The following is a 26769-nucleotide window of genomic DNA, read 5'->3' on the forward strand; positions in this document are numbered from 1 at the left end:
CTGCAACAGTTTGTCATCGCAACTCCTCTCAAACCACACAACAGAATTTCACGAAACCTTTTCAGATAATAAGGACATACTATGTAGTTGTGCATATCGACGGGAAATTGCGATTCAATTTTTTTTCTAGGAGTTACGCCCCTTTGAACTTATTTACTTTAATGTACTACTGCAACAGTTTGTCATCACAACTCCTCTCAAACCACACAACAGAATTTCACGAAACCTTTTCAGATAATAAGGACATACTATGTAGTTGTGCATATCGACGGGAAATTGCTATTCAATTTTTTTTTCTAGGAGTTAGGCCCCTTTGAACTTATTTACTTTAATGTACTACTGCAACAGTTTGTCATCGCAACTCCTCTCAAACCACACAACAGAATTTCATGAAACTTTGTAGATAATAAGGACATACTATGTATATTGACAGGAAATTATTATTCAATATTTTTTCTTATACAATTTTTTTTTCTTATACTTAATTAATTTCTCCATTGACAATGTGGGGACGTGGGGTATGTGAGCGTGCTCACTAAGGTTCTTTAATTTCAGGACAGTACAGAGCATGAACAAGGTTGTGGCAGTAGCCCAACATCATGTATCAGCAAAAACTGAAGTTGAGAAAATAACAATTTTTTATACCTAGGAAATTTCTGAGCAATGCATTACGGTGTTTATATATCTCAACTTGTACGATTCGCTCGTGTATGTAACACGTTTTAGATTTTAACGAGAGAAATTTATGTATTACTGAAAAATTATTACACCAGGGTTTTCGATATCACAAACTAGTCAAAACATTTACTAAATTTTATCATCGGTATAAAGACATCATTCGTAAATATAGCTCAACATGCAGACTTCTAATACGTTCAGGCATTTCACATCCAATTTTTTATGGTAATATTCTTTATAAAGCACAAAGGTGTCAGTATTCACCTCAGAAACTTACAAAACCTTTGAATAGACTTATTAAGAAGGGATATAATTACGATACTGTTGTCAAGTCATTAAAGATTGCATATTTTGGCGTTAATATTGAGTCACTGATAAGGTCTTTGCATCGGAACTAAACACATTTATTCTAAAAACAGTTGTTGGCATGACACGGGTTATGTTCTTTTCATATATGTTATGATGGTATGATACTAAACCCCTAACGGGAAGGATTGTGCCTGATGTTCATATGATGAAATCATAATCTTTCAGTCAGTTTAATTGAAGTCTGGAGCTGGCATGTCAATTAACTGCTAGTAGTCTGTTGTTATTTATGTATTATTGTCATTTTGTTTATTTTCTTTGGTTACATCTTCTGACATCAGACTGGGATTTCTCTTGAACTGAATTTTAATGTGCGTTTTGTTATGCGTTTACTTTACTACATTGGTTAGAGGTATAGGGGGAGGGTTGAGATCTCACAAACATGTTTAACCCCGCCGCATTTATGCGCCTGTCCCAAGTCAGGAGCCTCTGGCCTTTGTTAGTCTTGTATTGTTTTAATTTTGGTTTCTTGTGTACAATTTGGAAATTGGTATGGCGTTCGTTATCACTGGACTAGTGTATATTTGTTTGTGGGCCGGCTGAGGGACGCCTCCGGGTGCGGGAATTTCTCGCTGCATTGAAGACCTGTTGGTGACCCTCTGCTGTTGTTTTTTATTTGGTCGGGTTGTTGTCTCTTTGACACATTCCCCATTTCCATTCTCAATTTTATTCCCCATTTCCATTCTCAATTTTAATGACTCTTTAAAAGAATAATATTTAATAAAAACATACAAGAAATTAAAGAAAAATGACTTACATAATGTAATATCACTCAGTCAACATCGAAACCAATATGATTACAAAGAGTGAAGTCAACTTTGAATTGTTCTAAAAACTAAGGATTTTCTTATCCCAGGAATAGATAACATTAGCCGTATTTGGCACAGCTTTTTGGATCCTCAATGCTCTTCAACTTTGTACTTGTTTGGCTTTATAAATATTATATATGAGCGTCACTGATTAGTCTAATGTAGACGAAACGCGCGTCTGGCGTACTAAATTATAATCTTGGTACCTTAGATAACTATTAAGTAGATCCAAATAGCTATTGGGGTTGTGCTGCTGGCTTGCTGTCTCATTAGAGTTTATCCCAATGCTCATATTTGAAATGCATAATAAAGTTAAATGTTTATTAAAAAGATGACTCTCATTCGTTGTTCACTGTTGTTTCTTCCACTTCTACATCTGAAAAAAACACAATTACCAAAAATAAAATTGTTGAAATTAGTGTGTGCCGTTTGGTTATTTCTATATATTTAAATATCTAAAGCTTACTGGTAGTTTAAAATCAAGACAACAAATATCAAATGGATTAACAAAAAATGTTATGAGTAGCTGTTAGCTGTTTTCATAGATTTTATGTTTTTTCAACTATGACTCTTCCACAGTTGCTATCTTGCAATTTGTCTAGTCTGTTTTGTAAAATCTGAACTATTGATCAGTTTTTTTCCAGTCAAATGAACTAGTGAATACTTTCAGCATAATTCAACAACATACATGAATACATCTACTTAGTAGTTATACCCTCGCTTTGAAAAAAAGGGGGGGTATACTGTTTTACCTCTGTCTGTCCTTCTGTCAGTCCATCAGTCTGTCAGTCAGTCCGTCCGTCCCATGAATATTTTTTTCGTCACATTTTTCTCAGGAACTACACTACCAGGATTTCTGAAATTTGGTTTCAGGCTTGATATAAGTCAGCTTTACCGTGTGATGCGTTGTCAGATTCATCACTTAACAACTTCCTGTTTACCGAACACTTGTTTGATTTTACACATGATAGCCAAGTTGAAAATTTTTCGTCACATTTTTCTCAGGAACTACAATACAAGGATTTCTGAAATTTGGTTGAAGGGTTAATATAGTCAGCTATACCGTGTGATGCGTTTTCAGATTCATCACTCAACAACTTCCTGTTTACCGAACACTTGCATATTTTTACACAATTAATATTATCCATTTGCGGCGGGGGTATCATTGGATATCAGTGAGCAGTAGCTGGCAGTTTCAGTTGTTGTTAATGCCATTTAAAGTTATTTATTTAAATATTACTATCAAATTGTTTTTAATTTTGATATTATGATCATGTTGTTTGGTTGCTGTCTCAACAATATATGACTTATTTCAATGGTTTCTCTATAACATAGTTGTTTCATGATATATACGAATAACCACCTACCTGAAACATTTTCCAACGTCATCAAGATCCCCAAGTTAGACATCCGCATATCTATCATATCAGTAGAGCCTAGTCAACTAGGCAAGGATAATTCTACTTCAGATATAAATAAAATACTTAATTGAAATAATACATATATATCAAATGACTTTCAAAAATGTATATGAGGTTTTTTATTTGCATGATTGTGTGTGTTCTCATATACAGGTCTAAAAAAGGACAGGCAATAACCATATAAAAATTAAAAAAAAAGATCAATGATGGGTTAAATGATATTATAATACATGTACATCAGTAATGAAGCAACTAAACAATACAACTCTAAGAAGAAGGGGTCCATGGTACATGGATGCCTCACTCACACTATTATGTTCTACATGTATGTTCAGTGGACCGTGAAATTGGGGTTAAACATCTAATTTGGCATTAAAATTAGGAAGATCGTATCATAGGGAACATGTGAACTATATTTCAAATTGATTGGACTTCAATTTCATCAAAAACTTTAAACTGAAAAGGGACAGATGGACAATCTTACAAACGGACAAACAGACCAGAAACATGATACCCCTCTACTATCGTAAGTGGGGCATATAAATTCTTGGGTTTTTTTGTTTGTCAAAAATATTGTAGGTGCAAAACACAAACAAATTTTTTTAGTTTTTTGACACGATAAATCAGATTATTTTTTTTTTAATTTATAACACTACCTTATTGTAATGGAAATGAAAAAAAGGCAAAATCTGAGCATTGAGAATATTTTTTTTTCAAATTGGGGATCAGTATACATTGTATTTGTAAAGAAAACATAACACCCCAGCCTTCTTCTATTTAATTGTTCAAATTCATTCAAAGTTGATTTGAAAAAATATATTGGAGGCATTTGTCAGACAGGAGGTTTTTCTATACTAGGCTGTTCTTGTAAATGAACATGGTTTAATTAAATTGAGAATGTGTTTTAGGGCCGCAAATACCCTGCCTGTAACAATATGCACCAGTCAACTTCCGCATACAGATGCAGGTTTAATTTTATTAAGGCCCTATTTGTAATTATAAGCATTGTGTTTAAATTTCATAAAATTTAGTTGAAGCAAACAAGAGGAAGAGAATTAAACCAACAGATTAAGTAATTGCTTAATTTATAAAGGAACATAAGTCATGAACGGTAAAAGTGACGCCACCCAATGTTAAACATGATCTGTGTTTTGTGGTAATAAGCATTGTGTACCTATTCGTTTTATAACAATTAATGTTTGAGGCAAACTAAAGTAGGAAAAACAGAAACTCAGCAATTTTTTATTTAACTTGTGCTATAGATAAAGACGGTATGTTTTCCCTATGCCACATTGTTGTGTTACTGTTTCATTGAAATTGGTTTTATTGGCTGAATGGTCTTAAGTAAATAACTTCTCTATCACTATCCTGTCAACACAAAGGTTGTGAATTTCGAAGCACACACTTAGCTTGTCAGTTTAACTAGCTTGGATCTTGGTTCTCTGCAAGCATTATTTTCTCACTCAACCAACTACTACTACGAAATAGTACATAATGCTGAAAGTGGCAGTAAACACGTCACCAATTATCCATTGACATTAATCACATGTGTGACAGAATAATAAAAAATTGGACACTTTTAAATTTTGTGTTTTTGCACTCAGGGACTTGCTTTTAACATTTGATACATGTATTGACAAAAATATTTAAATAAAAGCATAGTATTACTTACAAATAATTGAAAAATCAAATAGCATCATCATATGTTTTTAATTCTTGTGAGTTGTGTACAGCGGCTGGTATTACATGTATTAAATCTAAACAGAAATTATAATAATTTTATCTCAAGATTTATCATGTTTATAGCATATAATGAATAAGAATTTTAAAATCTAAAAGCCCGCATTTCTTGTTATAACATATTAAAACTTGGCCTTTTTTTCACTTGCTGAGAGCTATATATTTGTTGGATTGCTGTTCATGTCTAATTATCATACTTCCATTATCTACTGGCTTATTGATAAATCATTAGTGTTTCATTATACATTAAGTGAAGTTGTTTTTGTTTGTAGCAGTATCTTTGTTTATTTGGTCATTATTTCTTGTGGTCTCTTTTTAAAGTGCACATGTTTTTAAAATATATATTCTTTAATCTCAGCAATTCATCTAATATAAGGACAAACAAATACTTGTTTATATTATCAAAGAGGAGAGCACTTCATGAAAACAAATTTATTAAACAAATACAGCTGTGTTAAATCTGATGAGTCTAATGATACTGTTTTCTTGAAGCAAAACAAAAAAATGCCTTCAAACAAATTTTCATTTTTTTTCAATCTTTTTTGTTGGTAGTTCTAGCTGCATTATATAGCAAACAAGATAAGGTGGCATATTTAACTGCAGTGTGTTGTAGTGTGAGGTCCAACAATCACTGCCTCAAATTCTCGTAAAAATAACACACATCCCCGAGTCTAAAGACAGTAAAGTGAAAGTTAAAAAGAAACAGACTATAGTTTTTTGTGATATAAATAAACAGTCTGACAAACAACTTGGGTCTACGTTTTAATCATATATTACATAGAGTATGCTGTTTTAATTTGACGGCTTCTTTCGTGCCGGGCTGCCATACCTTTTGCGATGATTGTTTACAATTTTTGGGCAACACAAATGCCTTTCATTTTCACGGATTTACACAAATCGTCATAAGTATTTCATAACGTTGTCGACTAATTAAGTAAAAAGTATCAACATCTATAGTTTGCCTGGTTCGCGCTGTGCATTAGAAAGCCAGATCAAACTAAAATGTTGGGATCGTTTCAACGAAGTTCTCAAGTATGTTCTCTGAAAAGCTCCAATTTATTTACGTACGTTTTCAAGAGAAAGATAACATTTTACATTTTAAACGTACAGGACTAATTTATTTACCTACCGAACGATAGGAGCATCAGACAGTACAATCTCTGAAATTTTTCCATCAAAATGAGTCTTCTGCTATAAATATCCCTTGTTTATAGATGGCGCGCCAGCTTAAAATAATAATGTCTGTTCCAATAAAAAAAAAACGAAAAGTGTAACGTCGTCAAAAAATTAACGTTTTGTTTAACAAGTGGCAATACAAACTAAATATTGTATGACGGCAGATCGTAAAATTACGACGTTACTTTAGCAGACAGAGTGCCTATCAAAAGGATTGGAATGATGTTGCATTAGTTATGCGTTATAAACTAGACATTATAAGTCGAGCACATGTAAAATAACATTAAAGCACCACTCAACTATTATGGTTTTAGTTACTCATAATGAGATATGAGATATACAAGTCTTATTTGTAATTAACGGAGAAAACCAATACAACATATTTTTTATGTTTCAGGGTAAGACTCCGTATGATCTAGCGGCAGCAGGAAAAATTGGACAGTATAAAAAAGTGATGGAATACTTACAGGTACACATGCTTTTAAATTACATATGCTTATATCAAGAATATAGCAGGTACACATCCAATTACAAAATGTAAAGAGATATAAAACTAAGTTCTAGTTTTTATAAAAACAGTGGGCATAACACTGCAGTAAATAGATACATTATAACATGCTTAATACTGATGATAAGCATGGTTTCTTTTGTGTCTTGCAGACATATATTTATTTATATATACCTCATACCGCAGCACCACAAACTATTTGTCTAAAGCTTTTGAATTTCAAAAGAAAGAATAACTGGATGTTTTATAACTGGGTTTCAGATGCCTTTGAAACAAGGTGGTAGGATGTCATATGTAAATTGTCCTTTACCTGATTTTTGTTAAGCCTGCGAAATTTATTTCGCAAAATGAAAGCAAATATTTATTTATATTTATTTGTATTTTCTGTTAAATAAACTTAGTTTTTGTTGAAACTTGGACTTAAGTCACCGAACGCTCGACAAAGACATAGCAATCTGTCTTGGCACCGTTAGCTCACTACTCAAAAGCTTTATATTTTAGAAGGTCGAAGACCTGGATACTTTATACTTTCAATATGTCAAATGTTATGAAGTTTCCGTCGGTCATATGTTCATTGTCCTAAACCTCATGTTCATGGTTCAGTGACTACTTGAAAAAAGTGAAAGAGTTTGTGTAATGTTAATATCTATTTTATTGTGTCATATGAACTATTAATGTCCTTCAATTTTGACAAGACTCATATCTTTCGTTCCATGCACAGAAATAGAAATATTGTGCCCATTGTAACAACTCTTGCGATATACCTATTAAATCTTTTTTTCTGTAACTTTCTTTCTGTTCAATGCGTATAATTTAAAAGAGAAATTAAACAAGTTTGAGGCAATGTTCATCAATTCACCATTCATTTTTGCCTTTTCTTACCTATTTCTTAATTAATCTAGAACGGTTGTAGAAAATGTACAACTGACTATTGATAGCTGTGCTCAAATATGATAATAACAAATAAATACACACAAATTCTACCTTTTCTCTCTCTGTTGATGATCTGTCACCTTACCGTATATTATATAATATTGAGTTCATACATGTTTTGCCGGGATAGTTAAAGTGGTTAAGTTAAGGGTAATCATACCACATTCACAGTCTACAGAAGGCAATCATCATGTATTGATACTTTAATATTATACTTCTCCAGGTAGTGATATTATTATCCAAAGCCTTCACACTGCCTACGATTTCCATTTTTATATCTTATTAGTATGGATATACATGGTTGATTTTTTTAGGTACTCCAGCTTCCTTCAATTATGAAAAGAGGGACGAAAGATACCAGAGGGACAGTCAAACTCATAAATCGAAAATAAACTGACAACGCCAAGGCTAAAAATGAAAAGGACAAACAGACAAACAATATTACACATGACACAACATAGAAAACTAAAGAATTAACAACACAAACCCCAACAAAACTAGGGGTGATCTCAGGTGCTCAGGAAGGGTAAGCAGATCCTGCTCAACATGTGGCACCCGCTGTGTTGCTAATGAGATAACAAATCTTGTAAATAATCTGATTCGGTAGGTCACATTCATGAAAGGGAAGGGGATTGTAGTTACGACGCAAGGAACATATCCGATATCATTTGTGAAACGGTTATTCCATAACGGTCAACCAACTCGTGATGGCGTGCTTAAAATTTACGAAGAAACATGACATGTAAGAAATAGGTCAGTGAGATGCATTTGCCACCAAAAATAAATCAATCATAATCAATTTGTTTTCCATTACAGAATACGTTCGGTTGTTGGTGTTTATTTTTTAAACTTTAACATTTCTATAAGTTTCCGGATATACACTCAATACATTTTACTCTTTATTTCAGACTGCTGTACTAAGGACGACTAAAGGTATGCCTTTTAATTATGATTATTTATTTTTTTAACTATACTGTTCTTTTTTAGCTCACCTGGCCTGAAGGGCCAAGTAAGCTTTTCCCATCACTTTGCGTCCCGCGTCCGTCGTCGTTAACTTTTACAAAAATCTTCTCTGAAACTACTGGGCCAAATTAAACTAAACTTGGCCACAATCATCATTGGGGTATCTAGTTTTAAAAATGTGTGGCTTGACCCCGCCAACCAACCAATATGGCCGCCATGGCTAAACATAGAACATAGGGGTAAAATGCAGTTTTTGGCTTATAACTCAAAAACCAAAGCATTTAGAGCAAATCTGATTGATGTAATATTGTTCATCAGGTCAAGATCTATCTGCCCTGAAATTTTCAGAGGAATCGGACATTTCGTTGTTGGGTTGCTGCCCCTGAAATGGTAATTTTAAGGAAATTTTGCTGTTTTTGGTTATTATTTTGAATATTATTATAGATAGAGATAAACTGTACACAGCAATAATGTTCAGCAAAGTAAGATTTCCAAATAAGTCAACATGACCGAAATGGTCAGTTGACCCCTTTAGGAGTTATTGCCCTTTATAGTCAATTTTTAACCATTTTTAGCTCACCTGGCCCAAAGGGCCAAGTGAGCTTTTCTCACCACTTGGCATCCGTCGTCGTCGTCCGTCGTCGTCGTCGTTAACAATTTACATTTTGAACTTCTTCTAGAGAACCACTGAATGGAATGGAACCAAACATGGCATGAATGTTCCTTATGAGGTGCTGACCAAGTGTTGTTACTTTGTTGCCGATCCATCATCCAAGATGGCCGCCAGCCGGGGACTTAGTTTAACATAGGACCCTATGGGAAATGCATACAAATGACTTCTTTTAGAGAACCACTGAATGGAATGAAACCAAACATGGCATGAATGTTCCTTATGAGGTGCTGACCAAGTGTTGTTACTTTGTTGCCGATCCATCATCCAAGATGGCCGCCAGCCGGGGACTTAGTTTAACATAGGACCCTATGGGAAATGCATACAAAGGACTTCTTTTAGAGAACCACTGAATGGAATGAAATCAAACATTGCATGAATGTTCCTTATTGAGGGCTGACCAATTGTTGTTACTTTGTAGCCGATCCATTATCCAAGATGGCCGCCAGCGGGGACTTAGTTTAACATAGGACCCTATTGGAAATGCATACAAATGACTTCTTCTAGTGAACCACTGAATGGAATGAAACCAAACATGGCATGAATGTTCCTTATGTGGTGCTAACCAAGTGTTGTTACTTTGTAGCCGATCCATCATCAAAGATGGCCCCCAGCAGGGGACTTAGTTTAACATAGGACCCTATGGGAAATGCATACAAATGACTTCTTTTAGAGAACCACTGAATGGAATAAAACCAAACATAGCATGAATGTTCCTTATGGGGTGCTGACCAAGTGTTGTTACTTTGTAGCCGATCCATCATCCAAGATGGCCGTCAGCGGGGGACTTAGTTTAACATAGGACCCTATGGGAAATGCATACAAATGACTTCTTTTAGAGAACCACTGAATGGAATAAAACCAAACATAGCATGAATGTTCCTTATGGGGTGCTGACCAAGTGTTGTTACTTTGTAGCCGATCCATCATCCAAGATGGCCGTCAGCGGGGGACTTAGTTTAACATAGGACCCTATGGGAAATGCATACAAATGACTTCTTTTAGAGAACCATTGAATGGAATGAAACCAAACATGGCATGCATGTTCCTTATGAGGTGCTGACCAAGTGTTGTTACTTTGTTGCTGATCCATCATCCAAGATGGCCACCAGCCGGGGACTTAGTTTAACATAGGACCCTAAGGGAAATGCATACAAATGACTTCTTTTAGAGAACCACTGAATGGAATAAAACCAAACATAGCATGAATGTTCCTTATGGGGTGCTGACCAAGTGTTGTTACTTTGTAGCCGATCTATCATCCAAGATGGCCGCCAGCGGGGGACTTAGTTTAACATAGGAGCCTATGGGAAATGCATACAAATGACTTCTTCTAGAGAACCACTAAATGGAATTAAACCAAACATAGCATGAATGTTTCTTATGGAGTGCTGACCAAGTGTTGTTACTTTGTAGCTGATCCATTTTCCAAGATGGCCGCCAGCGGGGGACTTAGTTTAACATAGGACCCTATTGGAAATGAATACAAATCACTTCTTCTAGTGAACCACTGAATGGAATGAAACCAAACATGGCATGAATGTTCCTTATGTGGTGCTGACCAAGTGTTGTTACTTTGTAGCCGATCCATCATCCAAGATGGCCGCCAGCGTGGGACTTAGTTTAACATAGGACCCTATGGGAAATGCATACAAATGACTTCTTTTAGAGAACCACTGAATGGAATGAAATCAAACATGGCATGAATGTTCCTAATGTGGTGCTGACCAAGTGTTGTTACTGTTCCTTATGTGGTGCTGACCAAGTGTTGTTACTTTGTAGCCGATCCATCATCCAAGATGGCCGCCAGCGTGGGACTTAGTTTAACATAGGACCCTATGGGAAATGCATACAAATGACTTCTTTTAGAGAACCACTGAATGGAATGAAATCAAACATGGCTTGAATGTTCCTAATGTAGTGCTGACCAAGTGTTGTTACTTTGTAGCTGATCCATTATCCAAAATTGCTGCCAGCGGGGGACTTAGTTTAACATAGCACCCTATGGGAAATGCATACAAATGACTTCTTTTAGAGAACCACTGAATGGAATAAAACCAAACATTGCATGAATGTTCCTTATGAGGTGCTGACCAAGTGTTGTTACTTTGTAGCCGATCCATCATCCAAGATGGCCGCCAGCAGGGGACTTAGTTTAACATAGGACCCTATGAGAAATGCATACAAATGACTTCTTTTAGAGAACCACTGAATGGAATAAAACCAAACATGGCATGAATGTTCCTTATGAGGTGCTGACCAAGTGTTGTTACTTTGTAGGCGATCCGTCATCCAAGATGGCCGCCAGTGGGGGACTTTTGAATGAAATTAAACATGTTCCTTTCCTTATAAATGAGGTTGTGTTGTCACTTTTAGCCAAATTTTATATTTTTTTATATGATTTCAAAAACCCAAGTAGAATCAGGTGAGCGATACAGGCTCTTGAGAGCCTCTAGTTTGTAAATCTTAGTAATCTTTTAGAAAAATCTTCTCCTCTGAAACTACTGGACCAAATTTAACCAAACTTGGCAATAATCATCATTGGGGTATCTAGTTTAAAAAATGTGTCCGGTGACCCGGCCATCCAACCAAGATGGCCGCCATGGCTAAAAATAGAACATAGTGGTAAAATGCAGTTTTTGGCTTATAACTCAAAAACCAAAGCGTTTAGAGCAAATCTGACATGGGGTTAAATTGTTTATCAGGTCAAGATCTATCTGCCCCGAAATTTTCAGATGAATTGGACAACCCGTTGTTGGGTTGCTGCCCCTGAATTGGTAATTTTAAGGAAATTTTGCTGTTTTTGGTTATTGTCTTGAATATTATTATAGATAGAGATAAACTGTAAACAGCAATAATGTTCAGCAAAGTAAGATTTACAAATAAGTCAACATGACCGAAATGGTCAATTGACCCCCTAAGGAGTTATTGTCCTTTATAGTCAATTTTCAACAATTTTTATAAAATTTGAAAATTTTTACTAACATTTTCCACTGAAACTACTGGGCCAAGTTCATTATAGATAGAGATAATTGTAAGCAGCAAGGATGTTTAGTAAAGTAAGATGTACAAACATATCACCATCACCAAAATACAATTTTGTCATGAATCTATCTGCTTCCTTTGTTTAATAGTCACATAGACCAAGGTGAGCGACACAGGCTCTTTAGAGCCTCTAGTTTTTATATGTGTTTAATAATTTTATTTCATTCTTATTGCATTGATTGTTTTAATGTTTAACACCTTTTTAGCTCACTTGACCTGAAAGGTCAAGTGAGCTTTTCTCATCACTTGGCGTCAGTCGTCCCGCGTCCGTAGTCCGTAAACTTTTACAAAAACAGGGATGATTCCATGTGTTTTCAAATGGGTCCCTTGAACATCAAATTGGGAATTTTTATTCTAATTGGGAATTTTTTTAGCATAAAATCTAAGACGAAATAACATTATTTTCCTGAAAACGAAAAATGTATATTATTAATTTTAACATGTACACTGATGTTCATGTAAATTGTAACATTTTGAATAATTCTGGATGGGCTACTGTTATTACATGAATATCATTGAACATGATGCACTAGTCTATCATCTTAGCTATAGTTACCTATTCCTATTACAAAAACATATATTTCAGGTAACATAAACCACTGAAAAAAATCATTCATTGGGTATTTTTTCAACAGCAGGTCATCTCTATAAATTTACCTTAATTCAAATGGATTTCAAATTGAACTGGTCAATTGTCGAATTCAGAAAAGCAATTACAAAAGTTCATTTACTTAATTGATAAGATATTTAAAGCATTGAACCAGTGTTCTTTAAAATTATTTGGATCATCTTCAAAACTTTTGAAATAGTTCAATAATGATGACATCGTATTTCATGAATGGTCTATTATCAACATTATTTTCAAAAAACGCTCAAACTTTTGTCTTTTGAGGACATAATTTCTTTAACAAAACAAGTTTTCATCATATTATATAACCGGCTCTGCTGGGCGATCTGCTTTTACGAGATCGGCGTCCATTAAACCTTATCCATCAATGTTATATCAAAATTTTAATTTGCTCTCTGCCGAGGTCTCCTTTGACACCCATTTTTATCAACCTGCTGGGCGATCTGCTTTTACAAGATCCAATACTCCCATAACATATTAATCAATTGTATTCGGCTGCAAAAATTGTATCCCACATGTTCACATAATTAAATCGTTGTTATGAAGATGCGATCGTAAACAGCATTCTTATTCGGATTTTAAAACATTTTGACAACAAACTATGAAAAATTATAGTTGCCTTAATCGGTGACAGAAACTTTTCCGGAAATATCGATTTTTATTTTATTTTCCTGAGTTGGGAATTCATTTTAATGTACATTTTTTAGGGGCTGCTGAGCGGCCCTAAACTATATAGTGGAATCATCCCTGAAAAATCTTCTCCTCTGAAACAACTGGGCCAAATTTAACCAAACTTGGCCACAATCATCCTTGGGGTATCTAGTTTAAAAAATGTGTCCGATGACCTGGCCATCCAACCAAGATGGCCACCATGGCTAAAAATAGAACACAGGGGTAAAATATATATTTTGGCTTATATTTTTGAAACCAAAGCATTTAGAGCAAACCTGACAAGGGGTTAAATTGTTGATCAGGTCAAGATCTATCTGCCCTGAAATTTTCAGACGAATCTGACAACCTATTGTTGGGTTGCTGCCCCTGAATTGGTTATTTTAAGGAAATTTTGTAGGTTTTTGGTTATTATCTTGAATACTATTATAGATAGAGATAAACTGTAAACAGCATTAATGTTCAGCAAAGTAAGACCTACAAATAAGACAAACATGACCAAAATTGTCAGTGAACCCCTTAAGGAGTTATTGCCCTTTATAGTCATTGTTTAACAACTTTTCGTAATTTTTTGCAACTTCTTCTCTGAAACTACTTGGCCAAATTAAACCAAACTCGTCCACAATTACCATTGTGGTATATAGTTTTAAAAATGTGTCAGATGACCCCGCCTACCAAACAAAATGACCAACACGGCTAAAATTAGAACATAGTGGTAAAATGCAGTTTTTGCTTTATATCTTTAAAACTAAGACATTTAGGGCAAATCTTTCAAGATATACATGTCCATCAGAATAAGATCTCTCCCCTCACAAATTTTCAGATGAATCCGACAACCCGTTGTTGGGTTGCTGCCCTAAAATTGATAATTTTTAGGAAATTTTGCAGATTTGGTTATTATCTTGAATACTATTAATTTATAGATAGAGATAAACTGTAAACAGCAATAATGTTCAGCAAAGTAAGATCTACAAATAAGTCGACATGATCAAAATTGTTAGAGGAACCCTTAAGGATGTATTATTCTGACTGTTCAGTCTCGTTCAGTCTCATTGAAATCTTGTTCTTGAATTATTTCCAAAACATGTGATACAAGTGGAAAATATCAATGAAATTTAAAAATATTATAATCAAACATAACTATGTGAAAAAATTGTGTATTTACAATGAATGGTTTTTGAGTAATCCAGTTTTCAAATTTTATGACCAATCAAGTCAGTTTTTTTAGCCAAAATTTTGAGAAAATGGGTGAGGGATACAAACTAGAGGCTCTAAAGAGCCTGTGTCGCTCACCTTGGTCTATGTGAATATTAAAAGAAGCAGATGGATTCATGACAAAATTGTGTTTTGGTGATGGTGATGTGTTTGTACATCTTACTTTACTGAACATTCTTGCTGCTTAAAATTATCTCTATCTATAATGAACTTGGCCCGTTAGTTTCAGTGGAAAATGTTAGTAAAAATTTACAAATTTTATGAAAATTGTTAAAAATTGACTATAAAGAACAATAACTCCTAAGGGGGTCAATTGACCATTTCGGTCATGTTGACTTATTTGTAAATCTTACTTTGCTGAACATTATTGCTGTTTACTGTTTATCTCTATCTATAATAATATTCAAGATAATAACCAAAAACAGCAAAATTTCCTTAAAATTACTAATTCAGGGGCAGCAACCCAACAACGGGTAATCCGATTCATCTGAAAATTTCAGGGCAGATAGATCTTCACCTGTTTAACAATTCTACTCATGTCAGATTTGCTCTAAATGCTTTGGTTTTTGAGTTATAAGCCAAAAACTGCATTTTACCCCTATGTTCTATTTTTAGCCATGGCAGCCATCTTGGTTGGTTGGGCGGGTCACCGGACACATTTTTTAAACTAGATACCCCAATGATGATTATGGCCAAGTTTGATTAAATTTGGCCCAGTAGTTTCATCAGAGAAGATTTTTCTAAAAGATTACTAAGATTTACGAAAAATGGTTAAAAATTGACTATAAAGGGCAATAACTCCTAAAGTGGTCAACTGACCATTTTGGTCATGTTAACTTATTTGTAGATCTTACTTTGCTGAACATTATTGCTGTTTACAGTTTATCTCTATCTATAATAATATTCAAGATAATAACCAAAAACAGCAAAATTTCCTTAAAATTACTAATTCAGGGGCAGCAACCCAACAACGGGTAATCCAATTCATCTGAAAATTTCAGGGCACATAGATCTTCACCTGTTTAACAATTTTACCCCATGTCAGATTTGCTCTAAATTCTTTGGTTTTTGAGTTATAAGCCAAAAACTGCATTTTACCCCTATGTTCTATTTTTAGCCATGGCGGCCATCTTGGATGGTTGGCCGGGTCACCGAACACATTTTTTAAACTAGATACCCCAATGATGATTGTGGCAAAGTTTGGTTTAATTTGGCCCAGTAGTTTCAGAGGAGAAGATTTTTGTAAAAGTTAACGACGACGACGGATGCCGGACGCCGGACGCCGGACGCCAAGTGATGAGAAAAGCTCACTTGGCCTTTTAGGCCAGGTGAGCTAAAAATGACTTATGTATATCCCATATCATTTTGGTCATTTCAAATTTCTTAGATATGTATTTTTTCAATCATTTAATAACAAAAAAATTGAAATAATATGCATTTTGTTCTTAAAACTGAGAAAAATCACAAAATACAAAATTGACAGCATGGTAAATTTTACACAAGAAAGTGTCAAAATATGATAAAACTTTCTTATATTAACACCTACCTATAATTTCTTTAAGTAAAATTTATGCAGATTGGTCCACTTCATCTTTATAGAAAGTATGAAAAAAAGTTTAATTGTGGAACTGTGATTTTTTTTCACGATAATAGCCCAAAAATAGGTAAAAATTGATGAAAAATGGGAAAATCATCAAAATTGGGCATTTTCAAAGGGCCGTAGCAAAAAAAGAAGTGCACCACCATATGATTTTTTCTTCACCAATTATTTTGTTACAGTGTTATAAACCCAATAATCAGGTTAAGAAAAAAAGTTTAATTCTAGAAATTTTGGGCTCCTCAGAGGTGTACATCCTTAGGGAGTTATTGCCCTTTATACTGTTATAGTCAATATTGAACAACTTTTCGTCAATTTTTGTAAATTGTACAAAAATCTTCTTTTCTAAAACTATGGGCCAAATTTAACCAAACTTGGCCACAATCATTACTAGGGTATCTATTTAAAAAAAGTGTCTAATGACCCCGCCTACCAACCAAGATGGCTGACATCAGAAAATACAGTAACAGGTGAGCGACACAGGCTCTTGAGAGCCTCTAGTTTTTTACTGCATTGATTGTTTTATGTTAAGCGCTTAGAGTAATTTTAATTAGATAATGCGCTATATAAATATTGTAAATAATAATAATAACAGCATATTTGTGTAAATGCGAGTTAGATCCCTATTCAATTTAATGTCACCAGGTCAGAGGACATTGTCATATAGTTATTATAAAGAGACTGGAATATGTTTAGAAAAATTAGTCCAATTGGGTTATTGATTTTGTGTTTATGTAAGCATTTCCATGTTTACAATTATTTCCACATTTTTGGTTTTGTAGATTGTATCTGTGTTTCTGCAATGGAAAATCGGTGCATATCAACTATTTTTATGGCCCTGCAACAAAGTTGTCCGTGCCATGTAGTTTTACCTTTGTCTGAAATTACAAAATTCTGTCTTTCCGTCATTCTGTCATTCCGCAACAAACCATTATACAGAGTTTTCTTCTAAATTAACACCTTCAGATATTGGGCTGATTTTTTGGTATGTGAGTTAACTATGATGAGTTACAGATCAAATTTAAGTTTCGTTCCGCTTCACTAATTTTCGCCGAAATTACACACTTTGGACTTTATAAATTATTGAAAATCACAGTTATACAGATTTTTTCTCTATTCCCCTCCAGATTTTGAGCTGATTTCCGATATGTGAGACTACCATCGTGTTTGTGTCCACATGTTATAAAAAAGAAGATGTGGTATGATTGCCAATGAGACAACTATCCACAAAAGACCAAAATGACACAGACATTAACAACTATAGTCACCGTACGGCCTTCAACAATAAGCAAAGCCCATACCGCATAGTCAGCTATAATAGGCCCCGATAAGACAATGTAAAACAATTCAAACGAGAAAACTAACGGCCTTATTTATGTAAAAAAATGAACGAAAAACAAATATGTAACACATAAACAAACGACAACCACTGAATTACAGGCTCCTGACTTGGGACAGGCACATACATAAATAATGTGGCGGGGTTAAACATGTTAGCGGGATGTGTTGATATTGAAATTGCAGATTTTTCAACTTTTTGGGACGGGGCCATGCATTCGTGTCGCTTTGACACATCTAGTTAAAAGTAACACCCCTTGGAAATACAGATTTTAAATAAATTACTATGTTAGCATGTGCACTCTCATGTGTGCAATTCTTAAAATTTATTGATGAAATTTCAGGGATGATTCCACTATATAGTTTAGGGCCGCTTAGCGGCCCTTGAATCTGCCAGTGGCCCCAAAAAAATGTTTGTGAATATAAATTCCCAATTCAGGAAAATAAAATAAAAATCGGTATTTCCGGTAAAGTTTCAGTCACCGATTACGGCAACTATAGTTTTTCATAGTTCGTCGTCAAAACATAGTAAAATCCGAATAAGAATGCTGACTACGATGGTCTTTTATTAACAACAATTTAATTATGTCAACGTGAGGTAAACAATTTTAGCAGCCGGATTCAATTGAATAAAATTTTATGGGAGGATTTGAATTCGCAAAAGTAGATCGCTCAGCAGGTTGATCAAAAACATGTTTTTTGTCAAAATAGGATTCAAAGCAGACCTCGGCAAAGAAAAATTTAAATTTTGATATAACATTGATGAATAAATTTTAATGGGCGCCGATCTTACAAAAGCAGATCGCCCAGCAGAGCCGGTTATGTAACTTGATTAAAACTTGTTTTGTAAAAGAAATTATTTTTTATTTTGCTCTATTTCCTCAAAGACAAAAGTTTGAGCGTTTTTGAAAATAATGTTGATGATGGATCATTCATGAAATGAACCCCCCTGAAATACGATGTCATCATTATGGAACTGTTTCAAAAGATATAAAAATGATCCATATAATTTTAAAGTTCACTGGTGCCTGGTGCAATTGCTTAAAATATCTTATCAATTTAGTATATAACCTTTTGTAATTGCTTTTCTGAATTCGACAATTGGCCAGTTCAATTTGAAATCCATTTGAATCAAGGTAAGTTTATAAAGATGATCTGTTGAAAAAATACCGAATGGATTATTTTTTCAATGGTTAATATGGCAAGCCGTTTTGTTATTTAATCTAACTTCAAGATATCTCATAAACTTTATAAGATATCTTATATAATAGTTCATTAGATGTCTTATAAAGATATCTTATAAAGTTTAAAAGATATCTTACATAGTTCATGAGATATGTTATAAAATTTATGAGATATCTTTTATAGTTTATAAGATATCTCATATAGTTTTCTTTGTCAGATATCTTATAAATTGTATAACATATCTTATAAACAATATGATATATCTTATAAACTATATATAAGATATCTTATATACTATATAAGATATCTTATAATCGATATTATATATCTTCTTTATTATATAAGATATCTATATATATAAGATATCTATTTATATAAGATATCTTATAAAAAAGATTATTTAAGATATCTTATTTCTCTAATTCTTCGTCAATTTATCCCTTTCTGCACCCATTGTATAAAAAAAAAATCAACGTGTGGTTCGTTTGATCTCAGTACTTCATTGTTTAAAATCCGATTATGACGTCGAATGTTCTTGCTTTCCGCTGAATTTCCTATTGTGACGGCATGAAACAAGGCAACCATGCCTGATGACATCGCATAGAAAGAACCCATCTTTTAGCAGATCATTCGAAAAGAAGGAATAAGTTTGCCTGCATAATGTTAGAAAATTATTAGAGAAACAGATTCCACCTCCAATCTCGTGTAATACGATATTTATCCGCTCTCGACAGTTAAATTTTAAATATTTGAAACTCTTGGGCAAGCCTTGCGTTTTCAATTTGAAAATTTAACTGTCTCGAGTGTATGAAAATCGTATTACACTAGATGCAGTGGTAGAATTTATATATATCATATGAGATATATTATTAGAGACATCATATAGAAATTATAAGATAATTCATATAATATATGTTATATAATTTTCTTAAGATGATATCCAATAAACTATATAAGATATCTTGTATAAAAAATATTTATAAGAAATTTCATATACTTAATGAGATATCTTATAAACTTTAGAATATATCTTATAAAGTATATAAGATATCTTATAAGTGTGTAAGATATCTTATAAGTATATAAGATATCTAAGTATAAACTATCTATAATACTAAAATTAAGAGGTCCAATTTGTCAGCCGTCATCACGCAAAAACGACGAATCAAAGAATTCAACTTTATATATAACTAATATAGTACAAAGGTGTAGATTAAAAATTACACCACTCCAGGCCCTTTTGTTTTCCACATAATTAATATTGCCAATAATTAAGAAGTTCCGGGTCGAGTCCGATACCGATATCAATAGTATATTCACCTGTTACCTTTTTTACCTTATCTGTACGTTCTGCATCTGAAAGGCGCACCAACAAACGGTGTATTCAGGATTAATATGCTATATACACGGGTCATAATCACAGGGTTGACACTACTAAATTGTCAAATTGTTACCTATTGTAGTATTTTAATCAGTAAGACTTTCTAAGATAACAATACGAATACTAAAAGTCTGGACTAAAATAAGGCGTATAGGTACAGTTTTCAATTTGTTAGCGGGCATGACGTAAAACAGGGAATCAAAGAATTCAACTTTATTTATAACTAATATAGGACAATGCTGTTGATTAAAAAATACTCCATTCCAGGACCTTTTGTTTTCCAAATAATTAATATCACCAATAATTGATAAGTTCCAGTTCGACGGGTTCAAACAGAAAGATTTGAAAGCAGAGAAAACTGTGTATCTTATAATCGGCATGACTTTATCAGATGACAATACTAACACTAAAATAAGGCACTTGCGCATAGTTATATCCTTTAAATCAGTCACGGACCCGCGATATCACGGGTGTGTTCTAGTATATTATTAAATATATAAGATATTTCATATAATATATAAGATAGCTTTAAAAAAATAAATTATATAAGATATTTCATATATTAAATGAGATATCTTATAAAAATTTAATATGTTATATAAGATATCTTATATATTATGAGATAATTTGAAATTCGAATAAAAAGCTAAACTGCTTAAGTGCCATAGGTTTATGTTAGCTGGTATATATGCCTTGTTTACCAAAGTAAAGATGATAGTGCATCATGTGCAATGGTATTCATGTATTACAACTTCCCTGGTCTAAATCCAATAACTTCTTCAATCAGTGTACAGGTGAAACTTAATATACATTTTCCGTGTTACAGGTCAGGAAAATGATAGTATTTCGTTTTAGATTGTATGCATAAAAAATTCCCAATTGGGATAAAAATTCCCAATTTGATGTTCAAGGGACCCATTTGAAAACACCTGGAATCATCCCTGAATTTGTTTATATCAACAATGAAATGTTAGAGATTTGTAATTGAAGTAGATGTCAACTTATTGAATTAGGAATGTTCGCTTGTCATGTTTTGGAATTATTGTCAGATTTTCGGAATCTTCTAGTATTATCCATTTGAATGAATTTGTTGTCCATTGAACCCCATTTTTCTTTTCATAAATCTTTTACATGTATAATTATAAGCCATCTGTAAAACGTCTTATAAAATCTTTGTCATTTTTTAATAGTTTTTTAGTACTTAAACTTGTCAATGATAAAGCTATGACACATCAAGAGAGAACATTTTCTCTCCAAAATATCAATGGCTACTTATAATATCTCAAATACAATTAAGCACATTGACCTAAATATTGTTTTTTGCTTTTTTTGATTCATTTTTCAATCCCCTATCAATATATACTAGTGTCATGAAAAGCTTATTATTTTGAAACTGAGTAGCAGACTTCCTTAAATATCATTTATAATGAAATGATTTAATGTTAAAGTTTGGTTGTACACAATCGATTGGCTGTATAACATTTATATTTATTACAATAAAATCTACCAAAGAATAAAACATACTATATATGATGGCCATGTGTTTGAATTGTATCTTATATTTTAAGAACATTCAAACCAGACATTTATTACCTTGACATTTGAATATTAGTAAAAGGGATAGTTAGGACTACATGAAAATGTCAACACACATTACAAGACGGCCTTGATAAATATCTTATTTCGAATTTTAGCGAAGGGATTTTGAAATGATAATGCTAAAACAGTGATGGACTTTATATGCAAAATTTAATGCTTTTCACGCAACACCAACATATTATATCTCCCATGGTAGGACACTTAAGTGGTATGACCCATAGTTATTGTTTAATGCATGTATTCCCTTTTAATACATTACTAATTGTCACTCATTATCTGCAAGTTTGTTTGCAGTGACAACTTGATGGTAATCGTTCTCTCCGCCTATTGCAGTGCATTCCAAGTTCTGACTTGTCATATTACAGTTAGTTTTTATCAAATCTGTTCAGCTTGTCAAAAATTTTAAAAGTAGTCAATGATATAAGGTATGCAATTGTATGAGTATTGGCTCATGTTATTTCGATGGGGGTTATGTGGCCTTCCAAATTCTTTAAGGGCGAGATATATCTCGATTTCAACAGTTTATATCGATTTGGTCTGTTGAATACACTAACACATTTTCCATGGAGACCTACGCATTCAGTTATTGTTAATTGACTTTCAACGAGTCGCATAGTTGACATTTTTTAAAATTGGCATTTTTATTTCAACGTTTGCAATTTGCCACCTTTATTACAAAACTTGTGAGGCACATCTCTTTTTCATCGTTTTGTTATGGTTTGGTCTAATGAATACTTTAAGATATATATTTATGCGTATGGCTAAATATCTGTGGATCATTCAGAGTTATCTGACCTTGCCTTCAGTGTTATGGATAATTGATAATGTAAAGTTTTATATTCAATCATGGTCAGTATAAAGGCATGCAAACAATGCAAGTATGTGCCCCGTTTTTTTCTATAAGGGCAACAGTATGCATGATGCAAAATTTTTAAATTAAAATCTAATCTATGATTTAAACTATCTCTCATTGCAATTTATTAACAACAAAGTGTATATTCATATATAATTTACTTTAAATCAAACTGATGTGTAATCTTTGGAATATAAAAGACGATTTGTAAAATGCAAATTATAAAAATTATTTGTATAGGTGTTATTTTGAATGAAATGCAGTCAGTGGAAAACAACGCTATGTGCTACACTCAAGTCACAATAAAAATTCCATATTGCAATTATTCTCTTTTATCTATCAACAGTTTAACTGGATTGCAGGGTAGATGTAACAAAAAAGATATCCCTTATTGCTGAAGAATGTTATACGTGGGCACTATTCCTAAAGTGTAAGCAACTATTTTTAAGAAATCAGAAATACATCATTACTTAACCATTTAGGAAATTTTATTCACAGATTCTATGTTGAACAAACTGCTTGGCAGCGGAAGCTACCAATCTTTTGACATGCGCTGCATGGTAACCGGCCAGTTTTCGGTAGGGAAATCAAGTTTAGTCAAGCTTTTAGTTGGGGATAATGTTCCAGAAGGGCGATATGCGACTGATGGCATTTCCCTCGTAGAAGGTCGCTGTGGACTTGACATAGAGACAAGAAATTGGATCATGATTGATCCAGGTAAGAATACAAATTTAAACATACAGTTAACTCTCGTTGTCTTGAACTCGGTTGTCTCGAAATTTCGGATGAGTTGAAGTTTTCACGTGGTCCTGAACTTTGTTCCATATAAATGTATGTAATTCGACTCCTGATGAGTCGAAATTGGATGAGTTGAAATTTCGGTTGAGTCGAACTAAATTTACGATCCCAAAGATGACAAAAGCATTCAAAATTCATTATTTATCTTGAACTATACACATATGTCAAAACATGACCTCCGGCATTTAAATAGATTGACGAGTTAATCTGACAATACACGTGTAATTAAATTTCCTGTCACTGACCACTGTATTGGTTTAATGACATGCTATTTAAACAAGTGTTTACCTAAGAATATCTTTCATAGACTTTTTATAAATGATTAGTGATACGCTGTTAATGTTCATGAAAAAGTATTTAAAATGTTTACAGAACAATTAATTGTGATTTACACTAATGAGTTTGGGTGTGTTTAAAGTAAGGATTATGACTTCCGTTGATGATCACCTAAAAACTACTCAATCAGCAATGATCAGCGTATTAAATCTTGTTGTATTTTCTTTTGAAAAGAAAGATTGAGATAAAACAAAATGAAGAAAAATCTAAATTTTCTAAAATCTCTTGTATCCTAGAATAAACAATTTTGTCAACTATAAACGACCTAAATAACGAAACTATCGATTGGAAACTACTCTGTCGGATAAAAGCCATAGGAAAAAAATGTAACTGAAACAATTGAATAAGTAAAAATAATGTTATTATAATAACGAAAGACCATGACATACAAATACATCGATCTGATACCAGAATATCGATCCCCTTCCCATATTCACCCGGATTTATTTTAACTTTACCAAGCTAAGCAAGAGTTGTGTCCCTTGTTCTGTCAAACTTCCGGTTTTCGTTTGATTCGAACTGTGTGTATCTCGAAATTTTTCTCTGGTCCGGCTGACTTCGAGATGATGAGAGTCGACTGTATATGGATTTAACATTACATTTATTTATAGTATACATAAAGTATTGTTTTGCATGGTAGATGTAGGCAAGTTCTTTTTTGTAAAGAAATTGTTGTGATTAGAAATTTTTATTTGTATGACATTTAATCCTTATTCCAATCATTCTGTGTGTGCCTGTCCTAATTCTACAATTCAGGGTTGGTGTTGGTTGCTTTCTGTAACATCTGTTTTTCATTAATTTTTTTGTCATTAATTAGGTTGATGGTTTCCTCTGTGTCACTGGTTTTAGATATCTGGTCAAAACCTTTTTTTTAAATCTGGTCTGGTTATATGCATTCATGACACATCAGTTTTGAAAAAGAATAACATTTATTTTCCGGTTTTAATGATGAAAAACAGGTTTTCTGCTGATGTCAGTTTTTCAGTTACATTGAGTGACTATTTGACTATCTATAATACTAAAATTACGAGGTCCAATTTGTCAGCCGTCATCACGTAAAAACGACGAATCACAGAATTCAACTTTATATATAACTAATATAGTACAAAGGTGTAGATTAAAAATTACACCACTCCAGACCCTTTTGTTTTCCACGTAATTAATATTGCCAATAATTAAGAAGTTCCGGGTCGAGTCCGCTACCGATACCAATAGTATATTCACCTGTTACCTATTACCTTATCTGTACGTTCCGCATCTGACAGGCGCACCACCAAACGTTGTATTCAGGATTAATATGCTATATACACGGGTCATAACCACAGGGTTGACACTACTAAATTGTCAAATTGTTACCTATTGTAGTATTTTAATCAGTAAGACTTTCTAAGATAACAATACGAATACTAAAAATCTGGACTAAAGATAAGGCGTATAGGTACAGTTTTCAATTTGTTAGTGGGCATGACGTAAAACAGCGAAGCAAAGAATTCAACTTTATTTATAACTAATATAGGACAATGCTGTTGATTAAAAAATACTCCAATCCAGGACCTTTTGTTTTCCAAATAATTAATATTATTGTTTCAGTTCGACGGGTTCAAACAGAAAGACTTGAAAGCAGAGAAAAACTGTGTATCTTATAATCGGCATGACTTTATCAGATGACAATACTAATACTAAAATAAGGCTTGCGCATAGTTATATACTTTAATTCAGTCAAGGACCCGTGATATCACGGGTGTGTTCTAGTATAGTATAAATATATCAAAGTTTATCTAGTTTGTATGTACTGTGGATTATTTTATTTTGGTTTATACCAATGTTCATGGATAGGGATAATTGATTAAGTGGTTTCGTTACAAGGCAATAAAACACTTGCAATTTGTTGAACATTTGAATTTTTTGTGTGCATGTTCCTGCGAAATTGTTCTTACAAAAATATCAAGGATAATATTGCAACAATTACTTTTTTTATATACAGGAACATATAATGCCTTGGATGTAGTATACAATAAGGTTTTAATGACCTCTGTTGAAAAGGATGAAAGAAAACAAACAAAAACATCAGGAAAACATAAATCTGATGCAAAACTTGTTCAACTTCCAAATAAAGACAATATTCATTCTCAGAAGTCAGAAGCTACCAAGTCGACATCTTTCCCTGTGAACCTCTCAGGTGAACCCACTGCACAGCCACAAGCTACCAAGTCGACATATTTACCTATGAACCTCTCAGGTGAACCCACTACACAGCCAAAAGCTACCAAGTCGACATATTTACCTGTGAACCTCTCAGATGAACCTTCTACACAGCCACAAGCTACCAAGTCGACATCTTTCCCTCTCAACCTCTCGGGTGAACCCTCTCAGCAGCCACAAGCAGCCCAATCTTTGTCACAACAGATTTCCTCTATTGAGTCTAAAAAACAGCAAACGAAGAAAAAAATGACAACTAAAATGACCAAAAAAGAAATGAGAAAGAAAATGGAAAAGGTCCTCAAAACTGGTAAATATGAAATGAAAGTTGGCAGACTCATCTTCTGGGACTTTGGTGGACAGTATGTCTATTATACAACACACCAGACATTCATGACTTACAGAGCTTTGTTTCTAGTAGTATTTGATGGAAGTAAAGGATTGAATGAAGAAATACCTGATGTACTGTGTTTTCCAGGGCAGCACATGACACCAACCCCAGCAGGTAATATATCAATTACAATTGTAACACCTATATTACTGAACATATTTCATTCAAAAATGAACATAGCATGCATAATGCAGAGGCGTAGCATCCTAATTTATATTGGTACGGCAGAAAATCATGATGGGTCGCGAAGCGACGCATCCCGCCCCGTAGA

General features: G+C 33.5%; 2 protein-coding genes and 1 long non-coding RNA gene across 4 annotated transcripts in view; 2 read left to right on the forward strand and 1 right to left on the reverse strand.

Annotated features, from left to right (window-relative positions):
- Positions 1-26769, forward strand: part of LOC143054483 (uncharacterized) — a 253158-nt gene that overhangs the window by 3021 nt on the left and 223368 nt on the right. The window lies entirely within an intron of this gene.
- On the reverse strand, positions 1902-6191 carry LOC143053497 (uncharacterized). The gene is made up of 4 exons (XR_012971376.1): positions 6144-6191; positions 4947-5031; positions 3221-3316; positions 1902-2229 (listed from the first exon to the last, which is right to left on the reverse strand). It is a non-coding gene; the product is annotated as an uncharacterized LOC143053497 (long non-coding RNA).
- LOC143054487 (uncharacterized) overlaps positions 22653-26769 on the forward strand; it is a 31064-nt gene continuing 26947 nt past the window's right edge. Inside the window, exons 1-3 of one of the 2 annotated variants that reach the window (XM_076227513.1) lie at positions 22653-23491; positions 25893-26087; positions 26148-26612. In XM_076227513.1, coding sequence (XP_076083628.1) covers positions 23278-23491; positions 25893-26087; positions 26148-26612 — 874 coding nt within the window. In that variant the 5' untranslated portion in view covers positions 22653-23277. Of the gene's footprint in view, positions 23492-25892; positions 26613-26769 lie in introns of both variants that reach the window. The other variant, XM_076227512.1, reaches the window with a different exon arrangement.

Source organism: Mytilus galloprovincialis, chromosome 12, assembly GCF_965363235.1.
Source record: "Mytilus galloprovincialis chromosome 12, xbMytGall1.hap1.1, whole genome shotgun sequence".
NCBI lineage: Eukaryota > Metazoa > Mollusca > Bivalvia > Mytilida > Mytilidae > Mytilus > Mytilus galloprovincialis.